This window comes from Stegodyphus dumicola, chromosome 3, assembly GCF_044657685.1.
Source record: "Stegodyphus dumicola isolate Sdum_Otavi_A_Nest chromosome 3, ASM4465768v1".
Lineage (NCBI taxonomy): Eukaryota > Metazoa > Arthropoda > Arachnida > Araneae > Eresidae > Stegodyphus > Stegodyphus dumicola.
This window is the reverse complement of record NC_140770.1, coordinates 67475564-67502088: the sequence shown is the minus strand read 5'-3', so window position 1 is coordinate 67502088 and position 26525 is coordinate 67475564. Positions and strand designations below refer to the sequence as shown.

At 32.9% G+C, this 26525-nt stretch overlaps 1 protein-coding gene across 1 annotated transcript in view; it reads left to right on the top strand.

The window, feature by feature from the left end:
• The window catches only part of LOC118184836 (guanine nucleotide-binding protein G(s) subunit alpha-like), an 85576-nt gene that overhangs the window by 8504 nt on the left and 50547 nt on the right, over positions 1-26525 (top strand). The window contains exons 2-4 of the mRNA XM_035354567.2: positions 10580-10726; positions 16144-16216; positions 16388-16442. Of these exons, the coding sequence (XP_035210458.1) occupies positions 10612-10726; positions 16144-16216; positions 16388-16442 (243 nt within the window). The 5' untranslated portion in view covers positions 10580-10611. The remainder of the gene's footprint in view (positions 1-10579; positions 10727-16143; positions 16217-16387; positions 16443-26525) is intronic.

Below are 26525 nucleotides of genomic sequence, written 5' to 3'. Positions count from 1 at the left end.
TCACTTAAAAATTAATGCCTGTTATATACGAGTCTTATGTAAAGCTCATGCATGAACGTTATTTAACTCTCATATCGTATGACACATAGACTTACATGACCATAACATTCATACTAAAGTCTTTTAATTGATAATATTGTTAAATTTTTGAAAACCTTAACTAACCAGTGCAACAATAACTTCATTATTCTAAATCTAGCATTTATCTGAAAAACGCATTCTTCTCAGCTTTTCTGTCTTATTAACATTTAGGCTGCCGCTTGTTCGAACTTAGCTGCGTATGTTTACTTCAGAAATCTTTTATCAAGAATATAGAAGTGTTCAGCTGGTCACGACCATAACTATTTCTTGACCACTTTCGATGTCACAGCACAAAATTGTCACTACAAAATAATACAGTAGAACCTCAAGATACAACCACCTCTATATACGAGAAATTCGAGATACGAGGAAAGTATGAGCGAAACAGTTGTTCCTAAATATGAGCACTGACTCAAGTAACGAGCAATGAGACAGGCTGTTGGTATGCGTGGCGCCCTTTTCCGATCCGCCTCGATTCGGGAAATCCTCTCGTCAGATGGCTCAGTGTGCTTTGATCTACGTATTTGTGTTCTTGTGAGTTAATTGTTTATTACATTTAACGTGAAAATAATTATTTTACGATGCCTCCCAAGAAAATTGTTGCCTCAGATAGTGCTGCAAAGATAAATAAGGAAGCCATGGCCGTTGAAATTAAGAAAATCATAGATAAACATAAGCGTGGTGTAAGAGTGGCGGAATTGGCGAAGACTTTCGACATCGACAATCTGCTCTATTCTGAAGAAAAGGGAAGAAGTGAACAAACTTGATGTAAACAAAGGAGTTACCGTTACTTCCAAGCACCGTTCAAAACTCCTACAAGCTGTTGTTGGTGTGGATTAACGAGAAGCTGTTAAGGTCGCTGTCGGAAGCTATCGTAAAGGTAAACTACGGTTATATTATTTATCAGTATTATTTATTAGAAAAATTGATTTTTATGTTGATATTTTTGGGGGTGCAGAACGGATTAACTGGATTTTTCATAAAACGTGATTTTTCATAAATAGTTAGAATAGAAAATTCAGCGTTTATGATAGAATATCTATTCAGCGTTTCACATTCTTTTTATGAAATTCATTTTTACCTAAAAACGTATATTGTCTCAATTTTAATCTAACGAATGCCGCAAATTCGAAACCGCGTACAGATTAGAAGGCTGGGTAGGTGTTTTTAATCTATGGAGGAGCTTTGTATAATAATCATTCTCTAGTCACCCTCGCCGTGTGCTTGGGTTCGTTGCCTTGCTGGAACTGGTAACTATTTTGTATACCTAATTTTGACGCACTATCTAATAAGTTATCTCACAAAAATGTCCACATATTCAGAATGCCATCAAAGAAAGCTAGTTTACTACGTCCATTCCAGGACATACATCATCCAACTATGATACTTCCTTCTCCGCTCCTCCGCATTTTATTGTAGAAACCATATTTTGAGTAATAATAACTTTTCTACGTTTCCTCCAAATCAAACTTCCTTCCGTCATTGAATATTATAGCTTTTCATAATTCTAAAGATTTTTTTAACATGCTATTTTGCAAACTGCAGCCTTTTATTCCTAATTGAGTCACTAATATAAGGCTTTTTCATTGCCTTTCTGCCTTTATATAATCAAGTCTATCTGTATAATTTCTTACAGTACGTGGTATCACAAGACCTTTAAATCAGTCTACAATCTCCTGCTGAATGAAAGGGATTTTTGGAAGACCAGATAGTTTGCATTTTTTCACTTGATTCGCGCTTTTTTATTATGCAGAACGCAGCTGATACGTTTGAATTTAAATTTTTAGATATTTGCTGTAGGTTAAACACTTTCTTTCTAAATTGACTATTTTGCCACGATTCTGTAAAGACAATTCTAATTTCCTTTCAGACAAATCTTTCACATTTTCAACTGATAAAATTTTCTTAAAATAAATGTAAAAGTACCTTTTCTTGCATGCTTCAATAATTTCTTTAAGCCAATCAAAGTTTATCACGTATTTATCATTGGCTGTTCTTACATTTTCCTAATCAAAATTTGCAAATCTCTGCTCCCAGTGATTTATATTAACAAATATCTAGGTGGATATTTTTCCTATTTCTTATGTTAACTGAAGCGCTGCGTTCTTCCCCAGCATCATTTATTTTAGTTTTAACTTGCCATTAATAGAACTTGTTTGAGCTGGTGCTATTCAGATACTATTTCTTTCCACTGTTTACTTTCTTTTAGGAGAAAGCCTTTTGGATTTTGTACCATAATTTGTCGCTCTTTCTTCATTGCAAAGGTAGATTCATTATGTTTATTTTGCTTAATGTATTGGCCAAATAAATCAGTTTACACAACCAGTCTTAATCGTTAAAAATCATCGCCAGTAAAGGTTAATAGTCCACCAAAAAATGCTGCTACCTCTACATGCAACTCTATCAACGTTTCAGTGCTTTTTCTGACGATAACCACCTTACTTCACTGGGAAGCAGAAGGGTCTGATAATGGATTTGGATATCTTCACACATTAGTTTAAGAAATCTTCTTTTCAGAGATCATAACTTTATAAAATTTTTAATGGCATCGTTCAACACATATAAGGTCAGAAACTAATCTTAAGGTTAGTGTGTGTCTATGGAGAACACAATGACTGATGCTATATTTCTTTATCTCATATTTAATTTTGGAAATATCTCATACGTATGTCTAAAGCATTACATATATTTACAAAATTTTCGAACAATTTTCAGTTTGACCAGAGGAATTCGTCCGAAAGGTTTCATCTCCAGATATGTTGGTTGGTAGTGACTAAAAAAAAAAAAAAAAAAAAAAAAAAAAAAAAAAAAAAAGTCTTGGTAGTTTTCTAAGTATGTGTGACGAACAAATACCACTAAAACCGGCAACTTGGTGACGTCAGTCTATCCATTCATTTATACCCTAAATTTGGTGTACTTGATGAGGCTGATAAGTGTCTCTTGTACGTAGTTAGCTATATCTCTCATTCATCTATAAAGAGTGGAATTTGACACTGGGCATTAGAGGCTAACCTAGAGGTGTTGCAGATACATTAGGTTATTCCGAAGCAGGAGACATAAACAATGAACAATGCCCTCGCCAGGACTCGAACCTCGGACCTCTCGAATACGCGTCGAGCATGCTTCTAATTACACCACGAAGGCATGCTAAGAATACGGGAGAAATATTTTATAGTGTCATGAAGCAAACAATTGACACTATCGATTATACAAGGCTCGATCATATCCTCTGAAATAAACTTCGGCTACTTGAGTTACACCTTAACTAATTAGGTAGGAATCTTCTTTACTTTTAATTAATGTTTTTAGCAAATATTGTCATGATTTTCTAGGAAAGCAAAAATGTTGTTGCACTTCCTCTTTAAAAAATCTGACAGTTTATTTCTCAATTCGGTATTGTTTTCTACGAAATTATGTCGTACTTTAGCAGGAAACACGCAACTACTGGTCAGCACATAGCCGCAAATTATACACAGAGGGAGACCATCATTTTTTCTGTATTTTATTAATTTTATTTAATTACTTTTGCATAAAGTATCTGTAACATATTGATCTATTTTAAGTATTATTTTGAAATATATTTTTCTAAAGATGGGATGTGGCTCCCCGACAAATTACCTTATAGTTCTAAGGGATTCGTAAGTCAACTAAGTTTAAAAACCACTGTTTTAGACTATATATAATTTTATGGCATTAGTAACCTTATATTTGCCGCCCAACGGGTATAGTGGTTAGCGTCGCTGACTGCCGTTTCGAAGGGCCTAGATTCGAATCCTGGAGAAGATCATAGATGTTTGTAAATGTATAGTGTCGGTGCAGCATGGCGGCACTCTAAATATGCGGCGAGCCGAAAGTCCTCTCGTGTGATTTGGTGGAAGGGGAGAGAGGTGGTTGATCCTGGGACACATCCCACCGGGGTGCTCTCCATCAAAACTGAAGGAGGAACTGAGCTAAATTGCACTGTCACCTGAATGGTGCTCAAGGCTGTTGCTAACGGTAGGCTCATTCTAGCGCTCCTTGCCACGACCAATTTCGTGGGCTTGTGCTGACTTTGTCAGACAAGTGAGTAAAAGTAGCAACAACAACATAACCTTATTTCTAAAAACAAAATTTGTAAGCACTTATATCTGGTATATTATATGCGATAAGTGTAAAATTGCTTTTCCTTATTCATCTGTGTTCTCCATATTCGATTTTTCATTTAATGAGTGTTTTCCCTCAATAACTTTACGTTGTATTTACAAATTCTTTTGCTCTATCTTCTAATCTCTGTTTGTTCATTCACATTGAAGACTTTTTTGCTAGGTTCCGGATTTTTATTTGCTTTAGTTCCCCCCCTTTTTTTTACATTGTTTACTTACAATCATGCACATCTTTCGTTTTCTTTTAACATTTATTTAATTTGCTTTCCAATCATGATGTTCTCTTCAACAAATCTATCTTATGTTTTTCTTTACGCTTTGACTGATAACACGGGCACGATCTACATTGAATAAAAGGCATTACGCCGAATGGAAATTTGCAATTTATAAATATATTTATATGGTCACATAAATAATGATAAACGGTTATTCCTGTTCGAAATTCAGTTTATATATTGCAAAAATAATTTACTTAAAAAAACACGTGTTTCTAGATACAGCATACACAATAATTTGCTTGTAAAATCTGTTTATGGAAAAGTCCTCTAAATTATATATTTGCGGGCAATTTATAAGGTAATTTTTTCCTCTGTTCTGCATGAATTCGCAGTGTAATTGGAATCACACTTGACGTGTATTCGTGAAGTCCAGGGTTCGAGTCCTGGTGAGAGCAGTGCACATTTTTCTCGTCTCCTGCTTTTAACAAAAAAAAAAAACAAAAAAAAAAAAAAAACTGAAAATTTTCAGATTTTATATTACGCTCAAAGAGGCTTTTTTTTAAACGTTTTGTGTGTTGCCTTTATTTATTAAACATCATGTTCTTCGCACTTAAACCATAAAATTCAATTCAACAGCAATATCACAAAATAATTTTAAAAGAGCATATCTTTAGAATTTTCGATACAATATCTTGCGCGCTGGAGATAATGTTTTTTTGCCTTCACAGTGTTGCCATTGCTCACTGTGAAGCCGCTGAGTTTGTTAATCAAAAATTCGCTAAAGTATTACAAAATACGAAATCGATAATAAAACAAATTTCAAATTCCAAAGTAGGGCTTCCAGATGCCCATATTCGGTTGAAGATTACGTTATTCAAAATTTAATGGTTCTTGGTACCGTTGTTTTATCACAATGCGAGAAACATACATACGTTTACGCAGATTCTTCATTATTTAATTTCTGTAAATACAATGCAGGGCTCTAATGTTTGGTGACTGCAATTTAAAAAGTGAAACCCCGTTTATAATGAACCAACACAAAATGCCAAAACGAAATTAATAGCCCTTCTGGTCTAACGTCCTTTGGGCTAAAAATAAACTTATGACTCTACAAATCTAACTTGAGAATTCCTCCTGATACCGTGAGTTACTGAAGAAAAATGAATTATTCAAAACTGTGCAAAAAATGTTACGAATTTCTTAAAATAAACATTTATAATTTTAAAACGTGCATTCATATAGACGCCTTAAATCGTAACCTTAAAAACATACATCGAAAACTTCATAAGCAAAATTCTCTAAGTATATAATTTTTTGGTAAAGGATTATTGTAATCTAAAGGTTTTCTCTCTCACCTTTTAATTTCTGTTGGTTTCTACTTTTCTTTTTTCTATATTCTTTGGTTTTTTGATAATTAAGATAATACAATAGCTGAGTAATATGACTGTTAAAATTAACGGTAAAAAAATGCCTTTATTTATTAAAGTTGCGTTTTTTACTGTCATTTTTGTAGATTTTTTTTTTTTTATTTTTTTTATTATTATTATTATTATTATTCCTGGACATCCATTCTTTCAGCTGTCTGAACTTCCCTGCCTTCATTCATTCATTGAACATTATCCAGTTTCAAGACTGAAAGAAATTAATATTGAAATTAAGGCGGATTTTTTATTCAATTCATTAAATTTATAGACAGTACTACATTACATCTGAAGGTTGAGCAGTTAATCAACTTTTCTGAAAAATCTAGTTACATGCTGAGTTCGATTTCAGAGGAAAAATAATATCTGAATATATGGATGGTTATTCTCTACACATGTAGCCAGCTTTTATAAAAAAATGTTTTCTGTGGATTTCTCTTTTGAAAACTAATACTCTTGAAAGGAGACTGAGTATCAATTTTCAATTCGCTGGAGAGTTTCGCCACAAGATTTGAAAAGAAAAGCAATTTATTTATTTATTTTTACTTGCAAAGAAATGTCCTCGAAAAAGAACTCTACTAGCTTATTTCCTTAAATATTGACTCTAGACCAGCGGTTCTCAATCTTTGGACTAACGCGTACCATCTAAACAAAAATTGAAAACCTTTAGTACCACCACTACAAAGTACTACTGCCACCACCCCTCTTGAAGAAAGCTCAGATCGCATAAATTTACGAGTGTTAGAGAAAAAACTCAATCAGTATATTGGTATTTTAATTTTTAAATTTAATAGTTAAAAATACTTTGCCTCTTTGCGTATCACCAATTTTTCTCTTGCGTATCACCAGTTGTACTCGTGCCACCGGTTGAGAACCCTTGCTCTAGACACAAAATGCATCCAATTAAAAACTTTTTCAGGAACAAAGTATATAATTTTATGAAAACAACTTTTGCATAGTGAGTTGGATGGACTGTATAAGTAATAAAATATAACTTTTCATACAGCCCCCTCATTAAACACTTTTCAGCTAATGAAATATTTATTATACTTTAATTAGTTAAATGTTTAGTTAAATTAGTTAAATGATAGTTAATTAATTAATTAGTTTAATTAGTTAAATGTAAAATTTCTTACCTTAAAATGCAAAGTGGCCCATCAGTGACCGAATGGTAAAGTTACTAAACACCTGTAGTTGACCTGGATCGATTCGAGTCGAATGTGCTGTCTTCATGGGCGTGTAGGTGGTTTTCCCGAACGTAACCAAGATAGGATCCAGGTTCCCGTAGAAAGTCTTCTACGAGGGCATCTCTTTCCTTAGGCCTTCATCTGTCTCCCATAATCAAGTAAACTAAACCAACCAATTCAGAGCAAAATTCGCGAAGTTATAATATTGCAATTTACTTACTTAGTCGACCAGGCTCCTGGCTTAAAATACAGAATTCCTTAGTTTTGAAAGCACATCTTCACTTTTTAACCGCTTCTGAAAAAATAAAACATACATGCGAAACCTGTTATATCCCAACAATGAAACATTAGTCTGGCTGGCTTACAGACTTTTCTCAGAACAGTGGAAATGTTCCCCCGCTTTCATATTGGGTCTTCATCAGAAATGACATAAAACACGTTAAGTACTGTCTAAAGTTTTGCGCCCCCATGCCATCGGCATATTTTTCACACTAATATTTACGCCAATGGCAGTAACCCCAAACTTTTTCCATTCACAAAGACAATTAAGTATTAACGTATTGCAAACAAACAAAAAGGACAGCTTGCTGGATGCAGTATAATTTACAGGGAATTGCCTAGACCCAATTTGTCATGGTCTTTGTGATTAATAGTTTTGATTTTGAGAATTTAAAGTACTATTTCAGTGAGAAATTTTACTTGCTTAATTTCTACTTAAGCTTGTTATACAGTGGTTCTAGTCCATTGCCATTCAAGTTTTTTTTCTCCCCAAAGCCGCAAAGCAATTTGTGAAAGGTGTTGGGTAGATGGGCAGTAAACATACGAAAGGTTATTTAATGTGAAAACACTTTGCGAGGCCCTTCTCTAGTCTGGGATCTTCACAACTGCTTGTGTTGCGGAATCCTTAAACTGGTCCTGACTATAACATCATTGAAGTTCAGTTCCTCAATATTTGCAACTAGCAAAATTTTGAAAAGATATTTAAATTTTTATTTGGATTCTAAATATCATCAGTGGAAATAAAGATTTTCGAAAGAAAATTTATCAGCACTTTCTTTATTGTTATTGCTCTCTGTGTTACATTAAGGACGACAGACGAAGAATTCAGATGAAATGCTAGGTATTTTGTGATTTTAATGATTTGGAAAATTTTCTGAGGTAGAACTTTGACAGAATTTTTTAAGTGAGAAGGGACTTAAAATCGACGAAAAGAAGGAGCTAACATCGGAATATTTGGTGAAAGAACGTTCTTTCCCTTCCCATGAACAAAATAGGTTATCTGAATTAAAATAACGCTTCAAATAACGATTATTAGAAGTGTTAAGGCAACAAGAATGAGCGTCGTAAATTTCCAGGATTAGTTTCGAAGGTTTAAATACAGAACATTCTTCTTCAGCTGCAGAAGCAGAAAATGTTGTTCTTACTTTTTTCTCTTAACCATTAACTACGAATACTACTGAGCCCTCATTCAGAGCTTGTGCAGACCAAAAATTCGGTTGTTCTCAAGAATAACAAAGGATGGCTTGAATAGACTATGTATCTTGAATGCGAATCGAAAGCTAGTTTAGGGAAGAAGAAACGAAATACCAACGAAGTTCTACAGTGGCGTAGCTAGGGTGGGGCAAGGGGGGACATTTGTCCCCGGGCGCAGCATCCAGGGGGCGCCAAATTAATGCTACGAAATCTTTTAAGGAAATGTTTTCCATTCTTGGCACACAGAAAGGGGCGCAAATATTTCAGTTGACCCCGGGCGCTGGAAACTCTAGCTACGCCCCTGAAGTTCTAGAAAGATTTAACGCGCACAGAAGAAGAATCATTGCAATACAACTTAAAGACTAAGTCTATTCTTCTTCCTCAAAACTTACACAATCTGTTTATTGATGTATTCGTTGTTTATTTACTTATTACCACTTGATTAGGGCAAATTATGTGAGAGCCTTCTGCCTAAAAAGAAGATTCATAGAGGATTTTCTATGAAATTTGTCTCAGGGTTTAATTTCAAAAATTAGAAGTACCGGAGCCAGGCCCCGGTGGGTTCCGGCGCAGTTTAAGCCCTGATCTGATTAGCTGATTAGCTGTGATCTAAGTTTTGATGAGAACAATCTAGAGACAGAGAAATCATCAGAGTATCTCTTACATCTCCTTTCCTGACAACAAGCTTTCGAGAGGATTATAGCTGCAAAACTAATTGACAAAATCACGTGCTTGTAAGTTCTGTTGACAGGAAATCAGGAAATTAAATGATTTTGATAAAAATTTATATTCAGAAAATAAGTTATTTCATTTATGACGCACACTTTTTGCTTTGAACTATCTTTCACGCATTTAAGTTGCACTCCAATATTCCTCTAACTATTTAAATTACAAAAGCTTTGCTATCATAATCTAAATCACCTCTTCTTTGCTAGTAATAAATTAATAAATTCAAAAACAGAAACTTATGAGCTTTTTTTTTTTTTTTTTTTCTTCTTTACATCGAGTTAAGTTTAGCAGCGAGTGCATTCAAACCATTGCAAATAATACAGCTCTTACTGTTATACTAGAAGATTACTTTGACTTTAGTGTGTTACTTTGAAATAAGTATTCCAAGGTTTTGCCAGCTCTTTCCCCATTTACGTAACTTATATCCTCACCCAGCGCATATATTTTCTTAGAGTCATTTGAGGTTGTAGTTCAACTCAGCCTTCATTTGTGTTGTTTTCATGAAGCGGAACTGAAGATGGGGAAAAATTTAAGCGACTCGCCATTCCCCCTCCGTCTTTTGTTCCCATGTTTACAAGCCAAATCCGGTGTTGGAAAATAGTTTTGAAGTTGTTATTTTAAAGTAACAGACTAAAGTGGCAGCAGATACCTATCGTCCAAATTAATTACAAAGACATGACATTCTTAGAAGCGTATTTATCTTATAAATTCATTTCACCTATATCCTCTTGAACATAGCGTGTACAAATTGGAAAACCTAGGAAAAATTAAATTTCAGATCAAAACTGGATAGCAAAATAATTGGAATTTACAAAATGAAGTTAATCTTCAGGGTGTCATTACCTCTGCACAACTGAAGACATGAGTATTTTAGCATCATCGTGAGCATACTTCAGAATATGTATCTTTTAGTTAAGCATATAAATTCTTCAGATTTCTAAATTTAGCTAAGAATAAAGTGATTGGAATAAATCTAAGAGAACCGAGAGTGGCTTATAACGCAAAAGAATATAGCTAACCCTCGGTTTTGTTTCCAGTGGTTGACTGGGCTGTCTACATAGCGTTTTAGTGATTTTCCTTGTGCGTAACGTAAACAAGGGGTCAGTTTCCTTTGACAAATCTCTCATGAAAAAATTCCTCTCCTTAGACCAAGGTTTTGTAATTAAATAATACACACCCAATAAAATCTTATCTTTAATAGGACAATTCGTCGAAAATTAAATATACAAAAATGTTTTTAAATTATATTTAATAATGTGCGTCAAATTTGATTAAATGCTTAGCATATCTTTCAATAAATCTATTTGGTTTTATTTTTCTCTTTACAGTTGCTGTTATAGAGAAAATCTGTATCTGAAAGATGATGTCCTGCTGTAGACCTCCAGACCCTAGTTATCGTCACAGCCGAACTTTAGATAAAGAAATAGCTCAGTGGATGAAGGAATATAGGAACATTATCAAATTTCTCCTGTTAGGTATGAAAAATTAATTAATTGGCTCCTTATTCAGATGATTAAGGAAATTCTTTAATTATTTAGATACTTTGAGAAAAATTTTAATTACTTGTATCTAATTAATTTAAATGTCCCTGAATTCCCCTCAGACTATTAATTTAATGTAGAATTTTAAACCTTTAGTTGCAAGCAAATGGTAAATGGATAAAACTGACCGATAATGTCCGGGGGTCTACCCTTACTCCAATCCACACGAGAGATCTTTCGGTTCGCCGCATATTAAGAGTGCCACCATCCAGCACCGAGACTGTACATTTACAAACATCCATGTCTTCTCCGCGATTCGAACCCGGGCACTTAGGTACAGTAGTAGGCTTCCCTAACCACTATACCTCCTGAGCGACATTATATTTTAAATATTAATATAAAATATAGAAAAACTCTTTGCTATATTTTCAGTATCGTAGGATTTACAAGCAAAAGGGGAATAAAATTAAAAGCAATAAATGTAAAAAATTCCAATATAGAGGAAGAAATTCATATATATATACTTTTGGTACTGCTGATTTCAATAAAAAAGAAAATGCACAACTAGATGCAGTCCCATACATAAAATTTCAACGTTCTGCGGCTAATCGCTTTTGAGTGACACGAGATAACACACGTATATACGTTCAGACGTCACAAAAATTCCATTTTTAACTTATTTTACAATCCATTTTGGAATAAAGAGTCCTATATTTTGTCCGTAAGTACAGACAACATGTAAAAAGCAGTTAAACCGGCAAAAATGTTTATTTCTGATAATGGAAATTTTTTTTAAATTAGAATATTTCCTTTATTTTGTGGAAGAAAGTAAAAAATTTGTCATCGATTGTAAAACTGGATTATAATATTCAGTGTCTGTAAAAGTTCTATTCGTTTCATTGATGGAAATTGTGATAAGATGGCTTCCGTCATAGATAACACTGAAAGACTTGGAAAATTTTAATAATAAAAAGCAAGGAATAATAGAGCTCATACATTTTAACACGCATAACTGCCGGATTTGTAATTTGATATGAAACGTAATAAATTGCCATCAGTTATTATTTACTTTACGCGTTTGATGTACTGCCTCTTATTTTCTCCCCCTTTTTAGAACAAAAAGTTATAAATCTCTTTAATATTCCGATTTTTTGTGCGATTTTATGTTATAATAATAATAATAATAGTTTTTGTGTCAGATACTTGACTTTGAAGAATAACATTTATTAATTACAATAACACTGCTAATATTCACAAAAATTATCTTTAGAAGTTATGGTATTGAATGTATTTTATTATAATTATATAACTAGATTGATTATTAAAAATAAAATTAAGATTAAAATTATTAAATGTGGTTATTGATTTTAAACCTGCCATTTTATTAGGCAATTACAGATTGCTCGTATTTGAAAAAAACATTTAACAGCTTATATTTTCTAATAAAATTCCATAGAATTCATCTTCACTATACACACACCCTTGACTTTTTTCTTTATTTTCAAAACTTTGAACATTGGAAATCATTTCAACGAGGTCCGAGAATTTCCTTTCTTATGATATCAAGAATTAGTTTTTCCGAGCATGAATGTTTGAATTATTATTTTAGTATTTTTAACTCGTTTAAAGTGTTAGCAGTCTGACTCCCTAAATCCTTCTGAATTCCTTCGAAAGAGTCATAGATAATGAATTTTCTCCTTCAAGCTTCAGCAATACAACATTTTGGGAGAATCAAGTATGGTATTCTACAAAACGGATAACAAGGAATTTAGTGTACTTGTGCAATCTTAGAATTAACATAAACCATAGCCGAAAAGCATAGAAAATGTATGGTTTTACTCCCTTTACCAAATGATACCGTGATGTAACTAAAAACCACAGTCGGCTAACAATCGGAAGGTATTGCACTATTTTCACGTCCGAGGGTATTGAACTATTTTCACGTCTCCTGTACCTGTAAAATCAAAGTAGAAAATAACTATTATAAGAACCCCTGCGAGAAACACTTCTTGTTAAAAATACTCAGAAAGTCACTGTTTGAAGTATTTTACCTTCCTTCTAAAAAACTGAGTATATCTTAAATTATTGCTGGGAAAAAATATGAACTATTAGATCAATATCAAATAATTCAAGGAAGTAGTGGTACTTTTTTGTTTATTAAAATAAATAAATCAAATTTAAAGTTTGTATTTAAGACGTAATGAAAACGAATAAGTTTTCTTCAGTTTTCCGTACTGCTAAAAATGAGAAAATGGTCAATTTATAATATCAAAGCACCTTGTATATTTTTACTTCACTTCAAATCTCAAATAGGTATACTATATAAATTCAATGTTATTCTGTAATATGTCAATCTTTTTTCGCGATAGCTAATAATTTTACATTTAATAAACAAATGGTTCATGTAAAACGTTTTTCGAAAAATTTTGCTCAAATTGTCGCTTTCCTGAATTAAAACGCTAACCTAAGTTTAACATAATAAGTAACTACACTTAACTTTTTTTATGTATAATAACAGTAAGCAATCACCAAAAAAAAAAAAAAATCACCAAAACGGTAATTGTTACATAAATTACTACGATTGCAACAGTAAACACAAAATAAGGATTAATCAATTTGTCGAACGCGTCTACCCTTACATACGCATCGGCATCACGTATTTTCTCCTATATATAGTACAAGATTAACTCATGTCAAAAACAGCAAAAAGCATTAACTAATAAAAATGAAAACGATATAAATAGTATAGATCTTGGGCATGAACTGTAGTTTTTGAAAACTTTTGGAAAATATGTAGCATTCGCCGGTTGAAACTATATCGTTGTCAACAACAAAAAAGTGGGCAGAAAAGAATTTTGGACATCAACCCTAAAGCATTTTTTGTGCCCTGTTGTAATTACTGTTCGAACCTTGTCGTAAACGACGCTGCGAACAACAATTAATTTGCAAACTTATTAGACATGCAAATTATTATTATTATTTTTTTATTTTAAGAAAATAAAGAGTGGTAAGCAGTATATTTGTTATCCAGTGCGTTTAGTACATTATTTCACTTCGCTTGCAATGTTATTTTTTTTATAATATAAATATTTATATAATTCTTCAATAAATATGTTTGAGTGTGGGTTTTAAGAAAGCATAAAACGTTTGCCCATTTAGAAAAATTAAAAGAGAAAATGTAATTTTTTTTATTTCTGTTATGTTAATAATACTTCACTTTAAGTGTTAACCATAAGCAATTCCCCTTAATATCATCACCGCATAAGGCGTTCGTTAGGCTTTTCCACGGTGGTGCCGATTAGGCTTGGCACGGGCTTATTCCCAGATATCCTTGGCGGTGAGAAGAAAAAACTGATCCCATTATTCACGATACCATCATTGTTCCTTAAAATAACCGTTTTGAAGCTAACAGTTTATTAAGTAGAATAGACAGTATTTTAAGTAAAATAGACTGGTGGGAAAATTACATTTTCTGGAATTATTGCCTTTGACCCGTACATTCAACATGCATTTGCTTTAAACTGTTCTTTCTAAAGGGGGTTCTTAAACTGCTGTCTTTTAAGGTTCTACTGAAAGAGCTCCTGCGTTATCAGCAAGTTTCAAAGAAAAGATAAATTAGCTGCTAATACAAGAGTCCACGTGAAGCGAATCGACCATTATTGTACGGTTATCTTTCGTCGAACAATGATTGATATCACTTCCGTATTATCCACGAAGAAGGCCTCCAGCCTGATCGGCGCATAGAAAGATATATGAGCAAAAGGACACACTAAACGCTGATGTTTGTTTTCAGATATAAGTATTTATGGCTTCTGAAAGCTGAATGTCAGCAACATTCCTATGTTGACTTACTTTATGCAATGTTTTCGGTCTGGAAATCGAAAATGAAAAGTTGCTTATACAAAAATGGATGGCGAATAATTCAGGAGATTTCTGAAATCTAATTTATAATCCTTAAATTTTGGATTAAAACTTTAATGCCTTCTTGCTTGTTATTGTTTAGATTTCCAATCTCATTCCCTACGGAAGATAAGTATTAAATGCTGATTTAAGATGTCGATTTTATATTTCTGTCGTAATGTTTCTTGGATTATGGCCCTTGAAAGAAAATGTTATTGATGTTAAATATAACAACCGAAAACTTTCTAAAAGACCGAGTAGCAAACCAAACGTAACAGCAGTAAAGCACTTAAGAGCGCATATAGATATACAAAATAACAGTACAATTATTGACTAGCTAAACTAAAACTTTTCCCAAAAAGTATAAAAAATTTGCAGCTTCCGGTACTTCAAAAAAGGAATCAAAGCTAGGAATAAATATGAAATTTAGCTAAGATTGTTTCCTTAAAAATTACTTTTTAAGAAGATGAATTGTCAAAAAGTAACGTATTTAAAATTAAATAAAAAGTTAAGTCATATTTTACGTGTCCATTAAATTTTCTTCTTGTTGAGATCTCACCATTTTCACAATTTCTAGATAAGTGCTTAATTGCTTCAGGAATGAACAAGGTGGGTAAAGGTCAGTTTTATCGAACACTATAGCCAGTATTTTAATTAAGTTATTACATGATGATAAATGATTTACTTCCTTTTCTGAATTAGCATATTAATATTTTACTAAATTCAGCGAATTAAGTAATCATCACAATTTAGTTAAAATATTACAATATTCATAGTGTATAATTTAGCAATCATTATAGTGCAGGCTAATTCAATGTTAAAATTATGGGTATTTTTTAAAAGAAGTACTCTAGCTTACAATAACGTTTACCATCATTCACACTGAAAGCGCGCTTGAATCAAAGCTAAGAAAATTTTACTTTATAAAACTTATTTCAGTAGATTTGAATGAAAGATTTTCTATCATAAAGATATTAAAGAAAAGAAAAGTAAAGAAAATTTTCCATGATAAGTATATGACGTGTATAGGAAAAGTATCTAGCATGATAACGGCTACTATAATACTTAAGCCATTAAAATTATAAGGCATTTTTACCATCTTCTTAGCATGCCTTCGTGGTGTAATTGTCAGTATGCTCGGCGCGTATTCGAGAGGCCCCAAGTTCGAGTCCTGGCTAGGGAATTCTTCATATCTCCTGTTTCGAAATAACCTAATGTCTCTACAGTGGCGCTTGAACTAAAAAAGGTGGTGGATGATGATTCTCCACCACCAAAATTTGGCGAGCCTTCAAAAGGGGAAGTATATAATGTATTTTCCCGCCTTCCTAGCATGCCTTCGTGGTGTAATGATCAGCACACTCGGCGCGTATTCGAGAGGTCCGAGGTTCAAGTCTCGGCGAGGGCATTACACGTTTTTCTTGTCTCCTGCTTCGAAATAACCTAATGCCTGTACAAAATGAGTTTAAAATAAAATAACGTGAGAAGTAACAGAGTTGAACATTATTTTTCAGGAGCTGGAGAGTCCGGAAAGTCAACAATCCTAAAACAAATGAAAATTTTACACATTCAAGGATTTTCCGACAGGTAACTCAAAGAGTTTTTTTCATTATTCCTCTTCACATTAAAATTATTACTAAAACACTCCTATTGCATATTTTTGAACGGTAACACAAAGATTTAAATGGTCAAAGCTTTTTTTTTTTTTTTTTTTTTTTCCTATTACCTAAATATAATTTTTTCTTTTCTCAATTTCAGTGAAAGGCAGGAAAAGGCTAAGGATATTAGAAGAAATGTTTTAGAAGCCATCAAGGTATGATATGAAGACATGTCAACTGTATGATCTTTAATTTCATTTCAAAATATGATAGAAAACAAGAATTGTGTTGTTCAATTGACAAAATAAATATTAACATCGCTGAATTACTAAATTCGATTTATTTTTACTGTATTAGTAAATATAAATTTCAATTTCCATTTAATTGTAGTCTGCTAAAACTGTGCCGTCATTTGAGAGTACATCTTTCACGGCATGGAATGTCGGAGAAATATTTCTTGGAAGAGAAAAAATAATAATAACCTTGACAAAAGAGCCTGAAAAAGATATTCCCGGAAAATATTATCCTCAGAAAAGTATCCACAGAAAAATTATCCGAAGACAATGCATTCCTGGGAAAAAAGACAATGAAATATTACACATGGATTGTTATAATTATTAAATGTATTATTTATTTATTACGAAAAATGCGATAATGTTCTTCTTAGAACAAAAATATCATACTGTACACTGATTATATTGCTGATATACGACAATAAGTTTCATTCAATCAAACATTTAATTTTGCCCTTTAAAAGTTTTTTATTTTTTATTTATTTTTTTAAAGCCGTTTTGCTGTGGAAAATATTCAGATATAATCCAATATTTAATTAGTACTTACTGTTTTGTTAGTTGTGCATCAAAACAGTAAATGCATAAAAAATAAATATCGTATTTTATAAAATATACAGCGTTTTAAAGAATAAATGACATATCCATTGACTACACACAAGGTGAAAATTTTTTCCACTTAGAAGAATTTCTTTGAGATAAAAGGTAAAAAATAAGCGTCATAACAATTATTTGTCGTATATTTTTTTTTTAAATAAGAGCATAATATAAGTGTATATCCACATAATGCAATCCTACGTAAAAGGTAAAAAATAAGCGTCATAACAATTATTTGTCGTATAATTTTTTTTTAAATAAGAGCATAATATAAGTGTATATCCACATAATGCAATCCTACGTAATATAATTGCGTTCCTATAACATTTTATGTTTAATTTTATTATTTCTAAATCCATCTTAAAATATAACTCTCATACCATACAGGCAAGCTACAGGCAGCTTTCTTGTATAAAAATAAAGGAGTAATGTTAATTTCATACATAATAAAATTTTATCTTTCGGTAACATTTATGACATAACATTAAATAATTTTGCATAAAATAATCAAAAATAAAACCACAAAATGTCTTCTAGTGTTTTTCCGCTGTACTTTTCCTGGACATTTGTTTCTATGAATATATTTTTAGAGCATCCATGGTGACACTATGCTGTTATGAATTAAGTAACAAATGGATATTTTTCAGTAAGTGAAAAGCAAATTCCATAAAAGGTACATTACATCATATGTGCTCTCAATGAACAATACTAGTTTAATATTTTTCCTAGAAAAGCCAGAGCTTAAATTGAATCGGAGCCAGGCTCCAGCACTTCTTAGTTTTTCTGATAAACCATAATTCTAGCGGAGGGCTCCAAAACCCTCAATATGAAAGTTCCGGCAGTTCTTTATGTATTTATTTATAGTTCTTTATTCTTTATGTATTATATTCTTTATTCCTTCCGGCAATTTTATGTTCTGAAGAACATAAAACTGCCGGAACATAACTAGATAAATATACTTATTTTTATGTATGTTCTTCTTATATAACTGAACAACAATTTGAGCAGAAATTAGATCTTAAAAGTTTTATTTTTAATAATAAAATTATATAAAATAACCGATCCTCACTTCTGAATGCATACCTATCTTTCCTTGGGAAACAAACCCTTGAATGGAGGTCGAAACTTTTAAGTGAAGAAAAACCTCCAGCCACATGGATAGGCTTATTCTGCAAAAAGTAAAATGACTTTATGACAGCGCTTAAATTTTTCATTCCAACGCTAGTGTCTTCTCGCGGGAAAGAGCACCTGCAGGCTTTTGGGAACGATATAACCGAAGATGGGACGAAAATTGTCCTGTTTTACTTTTGTCTTAGCTAACCCTCGAATTCGGGGAAAAGTTCTTTCTCAATCACTTTTCATTTAACAGTTAGATTTATTTTGGCACGAGATTATGGCTAGACATTTTCTCTACATTCTGTTACTGTTTCTGGCATTCCGTCTAGACTCATTAGATAAGCTTTAACCATTTTAATTGGCATCTCTGAAAAAAAATTGTCTTTATTTCTCTCATCAATTGAAGCAGTACATTATATTCAGAGGTTAAATTCAATCGGTAACCGGTTGAGCAATTTCTTAGTTTTTGTGTAAAATTGTAATTCAAGCTTCAACCCGAAATAAGTCAAGGTCCATTAATTTATTTTATTACTTAACTATTTTCATTTGTTTAATAACTTTGTCGAGACATCAGGTTATTTGGAAGCAGGATAAATGAAAATCGAACCACGGGCCTTTTGAATACACGCCGAGTGTGCTCGCCATTACACCACGACGGTATGGTAAGAAAGCGGGAGAAATATCTTTAAAGGGCGACTGGGGTTTTAGGGAACCCAGTTGCCAAATCCTGGTGGTGAAGAATCGTCATTCAACCACCTTTTTTTAGTTCGGGCGCCACTGTAGAGATATCAGGTTATTCGGAAGCACGATAGATGAAAAATGAGGAATACCCTTCCCGGGATTCGAACCACGGACCTCTCGAATACGCCCCGAGTGTGCTGGCCATTACACCACGTAGGTATAGTAAGAAGGCGGGAGAAATACCTTATTAAATTTTTATTTATCTTTTTACATTTTGTTAAATTTAAGTTTTAATCATGTAATTATTCTAATCATTAATTATTTAATTTTTTAATTATCAATCACTTTATCATTTTATTTATCTATTTAGTCTTCCTCCTCTTTCCTGATGATCTTTCACAGGGCTCCGGCATTTCTAAATTTAGAAATTATGTCCTGAGCTAAACAAAAAGTTGTTTGTAACTTCATATGGAAGATATGATCGTGTCTAAGGATTTTATTTTAGTCAGAGCATAGTTATATGTTAGCCGAAAACAGTGAATTACTAAAAGTAATTCTGATCTTTTTTATTTACCTCCAAAATTTGCAGCTTCATATTTTCCTCATTTTCATTGCTGTTCAATGAGACTGTTTACATTTTCAATACAGTTATCAGTGATTTCCATGAATAACTACATATCTATTTTAAAAAAGGCTTTAAATATATAATATTCTTGTATGGTAGAAGAGTAAATACATTTACTATTTAAAATATTAACTATTTAAACTATACTACATTAACTATTTAAAATATTTCTGAACATTTATAATTTCCTGAGCAGAAATTTTTAATTTAAAACTGAAAATAAAACAAAAGGATATATTAAAATCCAAACTTTATAATTTTTACAATTATGAAATATAGATTCGAAATCTAGGTAGAGTACTGTGCTTTATTTTGTATTGATTTCTCTTCATTAAAGGAAATTAGTCGTGTAGCTTATGGTTCGATATCAGTGGAATGTTTAATGAAGCTTTTTGTTCCGTCATTTTCTATTTACTAGCCCATCCGTTTCCTGCCCTTTTTTTCCTGTTTATTGCTCTTTAACTTCTGGAAAGAAATATTTTCGATGATACTATAGCAACCTTTCCCCCTTTGTTATTTAACTTTGTCATTTTAATTACACGTATTAAATATAAAATTTTGTGTCTTGTATCTAACTCTTGCAGAATTAGTTCTTAAACTTTTAACTTCTCATGTTTTTCGCAAGAGAAGGGTTTAAAGAACCCTTTATTAACTCAATATAATCACAGATGGCACCGAATTGTGCTTACAGAAGTCAACACTTTTGGCTTAGCTCAAAAAAGTAATGATGAACTTAAAATTAAATATAGTTAGGTTTAGCCTAACAATTCACGGGATAGTTTAAGGTGCAGGATTGCTCTGACATGTAAAAGTCGGCGTAAACAAGCTTAATGGTTAAAAGTGCTCAACGCCACAGAAATCTAATCGCTTGTAATTCAAGATAGTAAAGGGAACTTCAAGCAGGCATAACACGCTCTAAAATCATCTTCTCAAACCTTCCCTTAAATACTACTCCTTTCTACCTCATTTTGGATACACGCGCGCTTGCTTATCAACGTTCTGGCAAGAAAACATGGATTGACAAGAATCAAAGGAAAGTTGCATTAAAATAAATATTAATTGTTAGATAAATTAAATGAATCCCGCAAACTATTAAACCTGTTACAACTGCTTAGCTTAAAACTGTTTCAGGTATTAAACTGAAATTTGCATATTACGAGCAGATTGCAAATTTGTTTTTGAGGGGTTTGTGTGTGTATGTGTGTGTGGTTTTTATATATATATTAACTTTAACGGTAAACTCTTCGATGTGTTAACTACATTTGAAAGTTTTCGGAATGCATTTTTCCCCCTTGATTTGCCCTCTGTGTAAAAATATTAATAGTGATGTTATTAGCATTTATCAATTTATATCATAACATCATGCCGTTTTCTGAAAAAATAAGGAAATTGACCTTTTTTCATTATAAATTTATTTGCTTAATTAATGCATTTCTTTCTTGGGTCTCTTTTTTAGGAAGGAGAAGCTAAAATATGTTTTTTTTTTTTTTTTTTTTTTTTTTTTACAAATAATTGTCTAACATTAAATGTTGATAATGCATACATTTTTATTTACTCCCTTTATTTCTTTTTTCATGCATATTGTTACGAAATGTACAGGCGCGGTAACATGGCTTCCCCGCAAAGCAGTTTTAGGGTTTCCATAAAATGCCAAGGGAAGGCCGGGTTGCCATATGTGGAGAGAAATCGCCCATTTGGCGACAAAATTGGCAATATACCATGGACGGATGGAGAACCTTCTGGAACGAATTCTTACCGGTTTAGCCCAGAATGTTCTCGAACACAAGCCGAAAGCTAAATAAAACCTGCTGGTCCGCAGTCAGTTAGTATGTGTGCCACGTCTAGCGAGCTGATAGTCAGTCATTGAGCGAGTGTCTCGAAGTCTATCGCCGAGTTGGTCGTCGAGTGCATCGAGAGAGTCTTTTAGTGCATCGCGAATTAGTGCATCGTCGAGTTTTGCCTTAGACTGTGTATCGTCGAGTGCATCGCGTGGAGAATCTCGAGAGTACGTGGAGTTCCGAGAACAACCAAGCAGAGTTGGGAGCTGTACTCGGGCGCTTTGCAGTGAAGCTTTCTTCATCGTTATTGCCTGACAGTGTGAAGGCTGTGTCCTGAACGTATCGTGTCTATAGTAGTTCATCGACCACTGTAAAAACGTGTTTTGGAGCTGTCCTGATAAAATATTGGTAAATAAAGTGTGTTTCGATACTTCATGAAGTGTCGTCGTTATTCACTCCAAATCTACAAACCCCGTACGAACGTGAAGGAAGAAAATAACGTAACAACTGGTGTCAGAAGAGAAAAACGCAACAATATATTTTTTCATCGAATATTTTTCTTTAAGGAATTTTTTCAGCCTTCTCTTTTTTCATCTTTCATTTCCTGGCAACATTTTTTCGAGACTGATTTTATTAAACTTCTTTTTTAAGAAGTTTTTAAGAAGTTTAAGAAGTTTTAAGAAGTCTTCTTTTTTAAACTTCTTCTACAATTTTGTACACTGAACTTACGGTTTATCAATCAAAATGAACCCTACAGTTAAGGAGATGTAAACGGATTAAAACAATTTTTTAATTCAGTTATTAAGCGGAATTAATTTTGAAAAGTAATTGTTAATTAACTAGATAATTTTGGTTGCATATTTATATATATTTAATGCAGTAAAATAAACAATTTTGCATTCGTCGATTTAATATTAGAAAAAATTTGAAAGCTTTTAGATTTTGCATTACGTCCAAAGGGGCGTTTTTCGAATTCACACCCACATACACGTTTTGAGAGCATTTTTGCTAACGCCCCTTTAGTCTAAAAGTATTTTACAGCAGCATATCTTAAGAATTTCCGATAGACAGTCTGGCGCCCTAGAGCTATAATTTTTTTCCCTCCGAACAGTGTTGTCATTGTTCGTTTTGAAATCGATCAGTCTGTTAATCAAAAATTCGTTTAAGCTTTACAAAATTACCCGTCTACTTTATGCTTCCCCTACTGTTTGCAAGAAAGGAAAATATTTAATTCTCAAATTTCGTAACATCAATTTGACGCCCTCTGAATGCTGTGCCCGGGACAAATATTTCCCCTTGTTTCTCCTAGTTACGCCACTGATCAATGTTCTAATTATTATCGTTATTATTGATTTCTGCAAACATTTGCAAGAAAATATAAAACTTATCAATTAAACTATTACAAATGTTTCTATATATTAGTTGGCTATGAAAGTTATAACATGAAATTCATTTTTACTGAAAGTTGAGTAGAATTCATTTATAGTTTTTTAAAATATTTTATTAAATAAAAAAACATCAACGTTATTTTTATTAATAATGGAAAAATTTGTTTTACTTTTTTAACGTTTTTATCATGTCAGTTGTTAAATCAAGTACTGCTGATAAATCGAGTACTCGATTTATCAAATGATATGATAGAAATGTTAAAAAGTAACACTAATCGTAAAAAAATTTAAAGTAATGCTGTGAATTGTTGCGTAGTTGTTGTTACGCAGTGCTCGAATCATCAACAACAGAGAAAGCCGGTTCTTCAGTAGTACTTTTAATACCTTTAAGAAATTTCAGGTTGGTCACCTTGATGGGCTTTAGCAAGACAAATTCCGAATCTTAAGGTATTTTTCTTGGTTGGTTTATTTGTGGGAAATTTGAGGCAACCTCGGTACGAAGCCGATATCCTTCCAACCCATCCAACTAGCTTTTCAACTAACTGGCTTTTAAAATTTTCCAAGGGCAATTTTGAGTTTTGTGCCTTGTCTCCATTTAACACACTTGGGATTCAAATGACACATCTCCGAAGAACGATGCCACAGCTTATAGTTGTGACATTGGGTAACACGATTCTTAGAGATATATTTTTCCATTTGATAAAAACAAAATGGAGAATATCTTTTAGGTAGTAAATATTTTCAAACCCTTCTTTTGGTACCAGTCGAATTAGGAATAGGAGCATTGGTTTCTTCGTTTGCTTTCTGGGGGTCAGCTAAAAAGGTATTTTCTTCCTCCTTCCAGCATGCCTTCATAGTAAGTAACGGTACAATGTAACGATAAGCACTAAAAGGTGGAGGGCGATAATTCGTCACCACCAGGATTTGGTTATTGGGTCCCCTAAATAATTCCCATTTGCTCTTTAAAATGGGGGGGGGGAAGGGTATATAAAGTATTTTATCTCTTTTCTCAGCATACCTTCGTGTTGTAACGGTAGCACAATCGTCGCGTATTCGAGAGGTCCAGGAACGAGTCCCGGTGAGGACATTGCTTATTTTTCATGTCTTCTGCTTCGAAATAACCTAATGATTCTACAGGCTGAGTAATTCTTTCAAGTACCTCTCTAATCTTTTCCATAGGTGCATGAAAGGGAAGCCATCTAAGTAAGATTTTAAGTGGCTTTTGATCTTTGGGTTACTATGCAGTTTTCCACTTTTTTTCCCCTAATTACGGAGGTTAATTTCTTATCCATTTCTGTGTTCGGAAGAACTTTCATAAATTCACAGTTAATTTACCCATGAAATGTTTCATCAGTCCATTTTGATAAATTTTCAAAATGTACAGCTATTCGTATGCTTAACCATAATGGGGGGAAGCACTGGGTAGTTGCGGATCGCTGCTATTTACTGCTGAATGACTTTTTCTGCCTGGATTTTATTTATCTGAAGATTAGAATTATCAGTTCTGACAGCATTAAATATTTTGAACGTTAATGCGTTGAACATTGTAAGCATTATTGCGTTTAACGAGCTTTAGAGAGTTTACAGTCTTAGCCTAGTAGATAAATTTATCATTATGATTTATTTATGTTTTATTTATCTATAAATTTATCATTATTATTTTCACAATCAACAATGTCAGTAACATCTTTACGTTTAGTTTTAGAATTAAATTTTGGGGGGGGGGATATATCTTGCATTTGTAGAGACATTAGGTATTTTTTGAAAGCAGAGAAGATGAAAAATGAGCAACACCTTCGCCGGGACTCGAACCACGGGCCTCTCAAATACGCGCCGAGCGTGCTGACCGCTACATTATGAAAGCATGCTATGAAGGCCGGAGAAATATCTTATACATTAAGTAATCTCGGGTACTCATTCTAGTAGAATTCCAGTTGTTTCCTTTCACTTCTTCATCATAACTTGCAGTAGGTCAATGATTGAGTCCGGTTCGCCAGATAACTCATGCCATTCGTAAAGTCTGTATCATAACGCTGATAAGCTGGTCCATCGAAATACCCGAGATGACTCCTTGAGAACCAACAGCATTCGCATTAGAATCAGGATTAATGCCGACGCCAAGTTCCATCCGCTCGGTATTTTTGTGTAAAGGCGCAATATTAAAAAAAATTTAAAAAATCAATCAATCAATCAATCAAAAACAATGAAAATTACTTTATTTGTCATTTAAATATTAATATTCGCTTCAAGAATTCATCGTATTCTTTATTTAATGATTTACTAAGCTTCGTAATAATTACACAAGTAGATTTCAGACTATCCACATTTAGTTAAACTATTCTAGTTGTACACTTAATTTATTAAAAACAAGTTTATTTTGCATTTATTTCCAGTAAGGAAATGCAGCAACAATGTGTGTAAAATGGGGAAAATCTCGATGCATTCGCCTTAACTCCAGTTTTATATTGATGTTGCCTTGAAAGACCGAAATTGGAGAATGTCGACTTTCACCGGAGAATGTCAACGTTCACCAAATGCGTTGGTGAAAGATCGAATATTGCATTACATTCTTGTACATTATTCTTTACATTCGGACCCTCACCGGTGTATGTCGACAATCACAGATATGCTCTGGTGTAGGTCGAAAAGAGAGGAGTATATGTACGTTCTGTCATTGCAAAAGGAAGTGTTCCACAAATAAATGCAGTTGTAAAAGCAAGGACCTCTTGTGCAATTCAAAGTGTCCTAATAGTTTAAGTTGTTGCAGTAAATAAGATTTGAATCACATAATTTAGTAAGTTTTTAACTTCTATTATTTTCTTTTCTCATTTTGAATGTACTGTATGTTTTAAGTTCTTATATTCTTAAGTTCTCGTTTTAAGTTTCAAGTGCGTTTTTTCGAAACTGAATTACGGAGAAGAAAATATAATATTCTTATATGTTCAACATTCACCATTAGCACATGGTGAATGTCGACATTTACCGGTGTAAGTCAGAAATAAGAGTATTTGGAAAATATTTCGGACATGCACCAAGCGACTATGTGAATGTTGACATTCACCGGTGAAAGTCGACATTCTCCAGATTTCGGTGTTTCACCGTAACATGTATACTAATGTTTATCTGTAAGTTGTTATACATCTTTCTAAATGCTTCATTAAAAAACTTGCTGTTAAATATCTATCTTTCGTCAAAATTGTTCTTTAAAAGGTTAAATTTCCTCCACTTTTCCCTACATTACTACATGATGTAATTGCAATCTACATATTTTTAAGTACGAAACGTAGTTGATACAGAAGCTAAAAAATTAATTTTTCTCTTTTTCTTCAAATAATGATTATTAGAGTTTTAAGAAAATCTTTTTACAAACATCTAAGTTACTGGATACCTGTTCAAAAGTGTTACAAATTCTTTCAAAATTATTGTAGCTTCTCTTACCAAACCTTTTGTCCCTCTATTTATCACTGACGTAAAAGTAATTTTTTTTTATTTCGTTTCAGAATTATTAAATCTATCACTGCACAAGTCAGTTTCAACTTTAAAGAGGTTTGGATTATTCCAAATCGACTTGTATTCCCGCTACAGGGGTGTGTAAGACGTTAAACATTTTTTCCTCACGGGTCTAAAATAATACAAGTTAGGTTGGTTGGTGTATTTAATTATAGCAAAGCACACTAGGGCTATCTGTCTAAGAGGAGGGATGCCTTCCTGGAGGACTTTCTAAGGGGAACTGGCTCGTATACACGTTACACATAGGGAAAACCACGAAAACACCCATGCAGCCAGCCCGGGTACTCATGTTCGCGGGATTCGAACCTCGGAC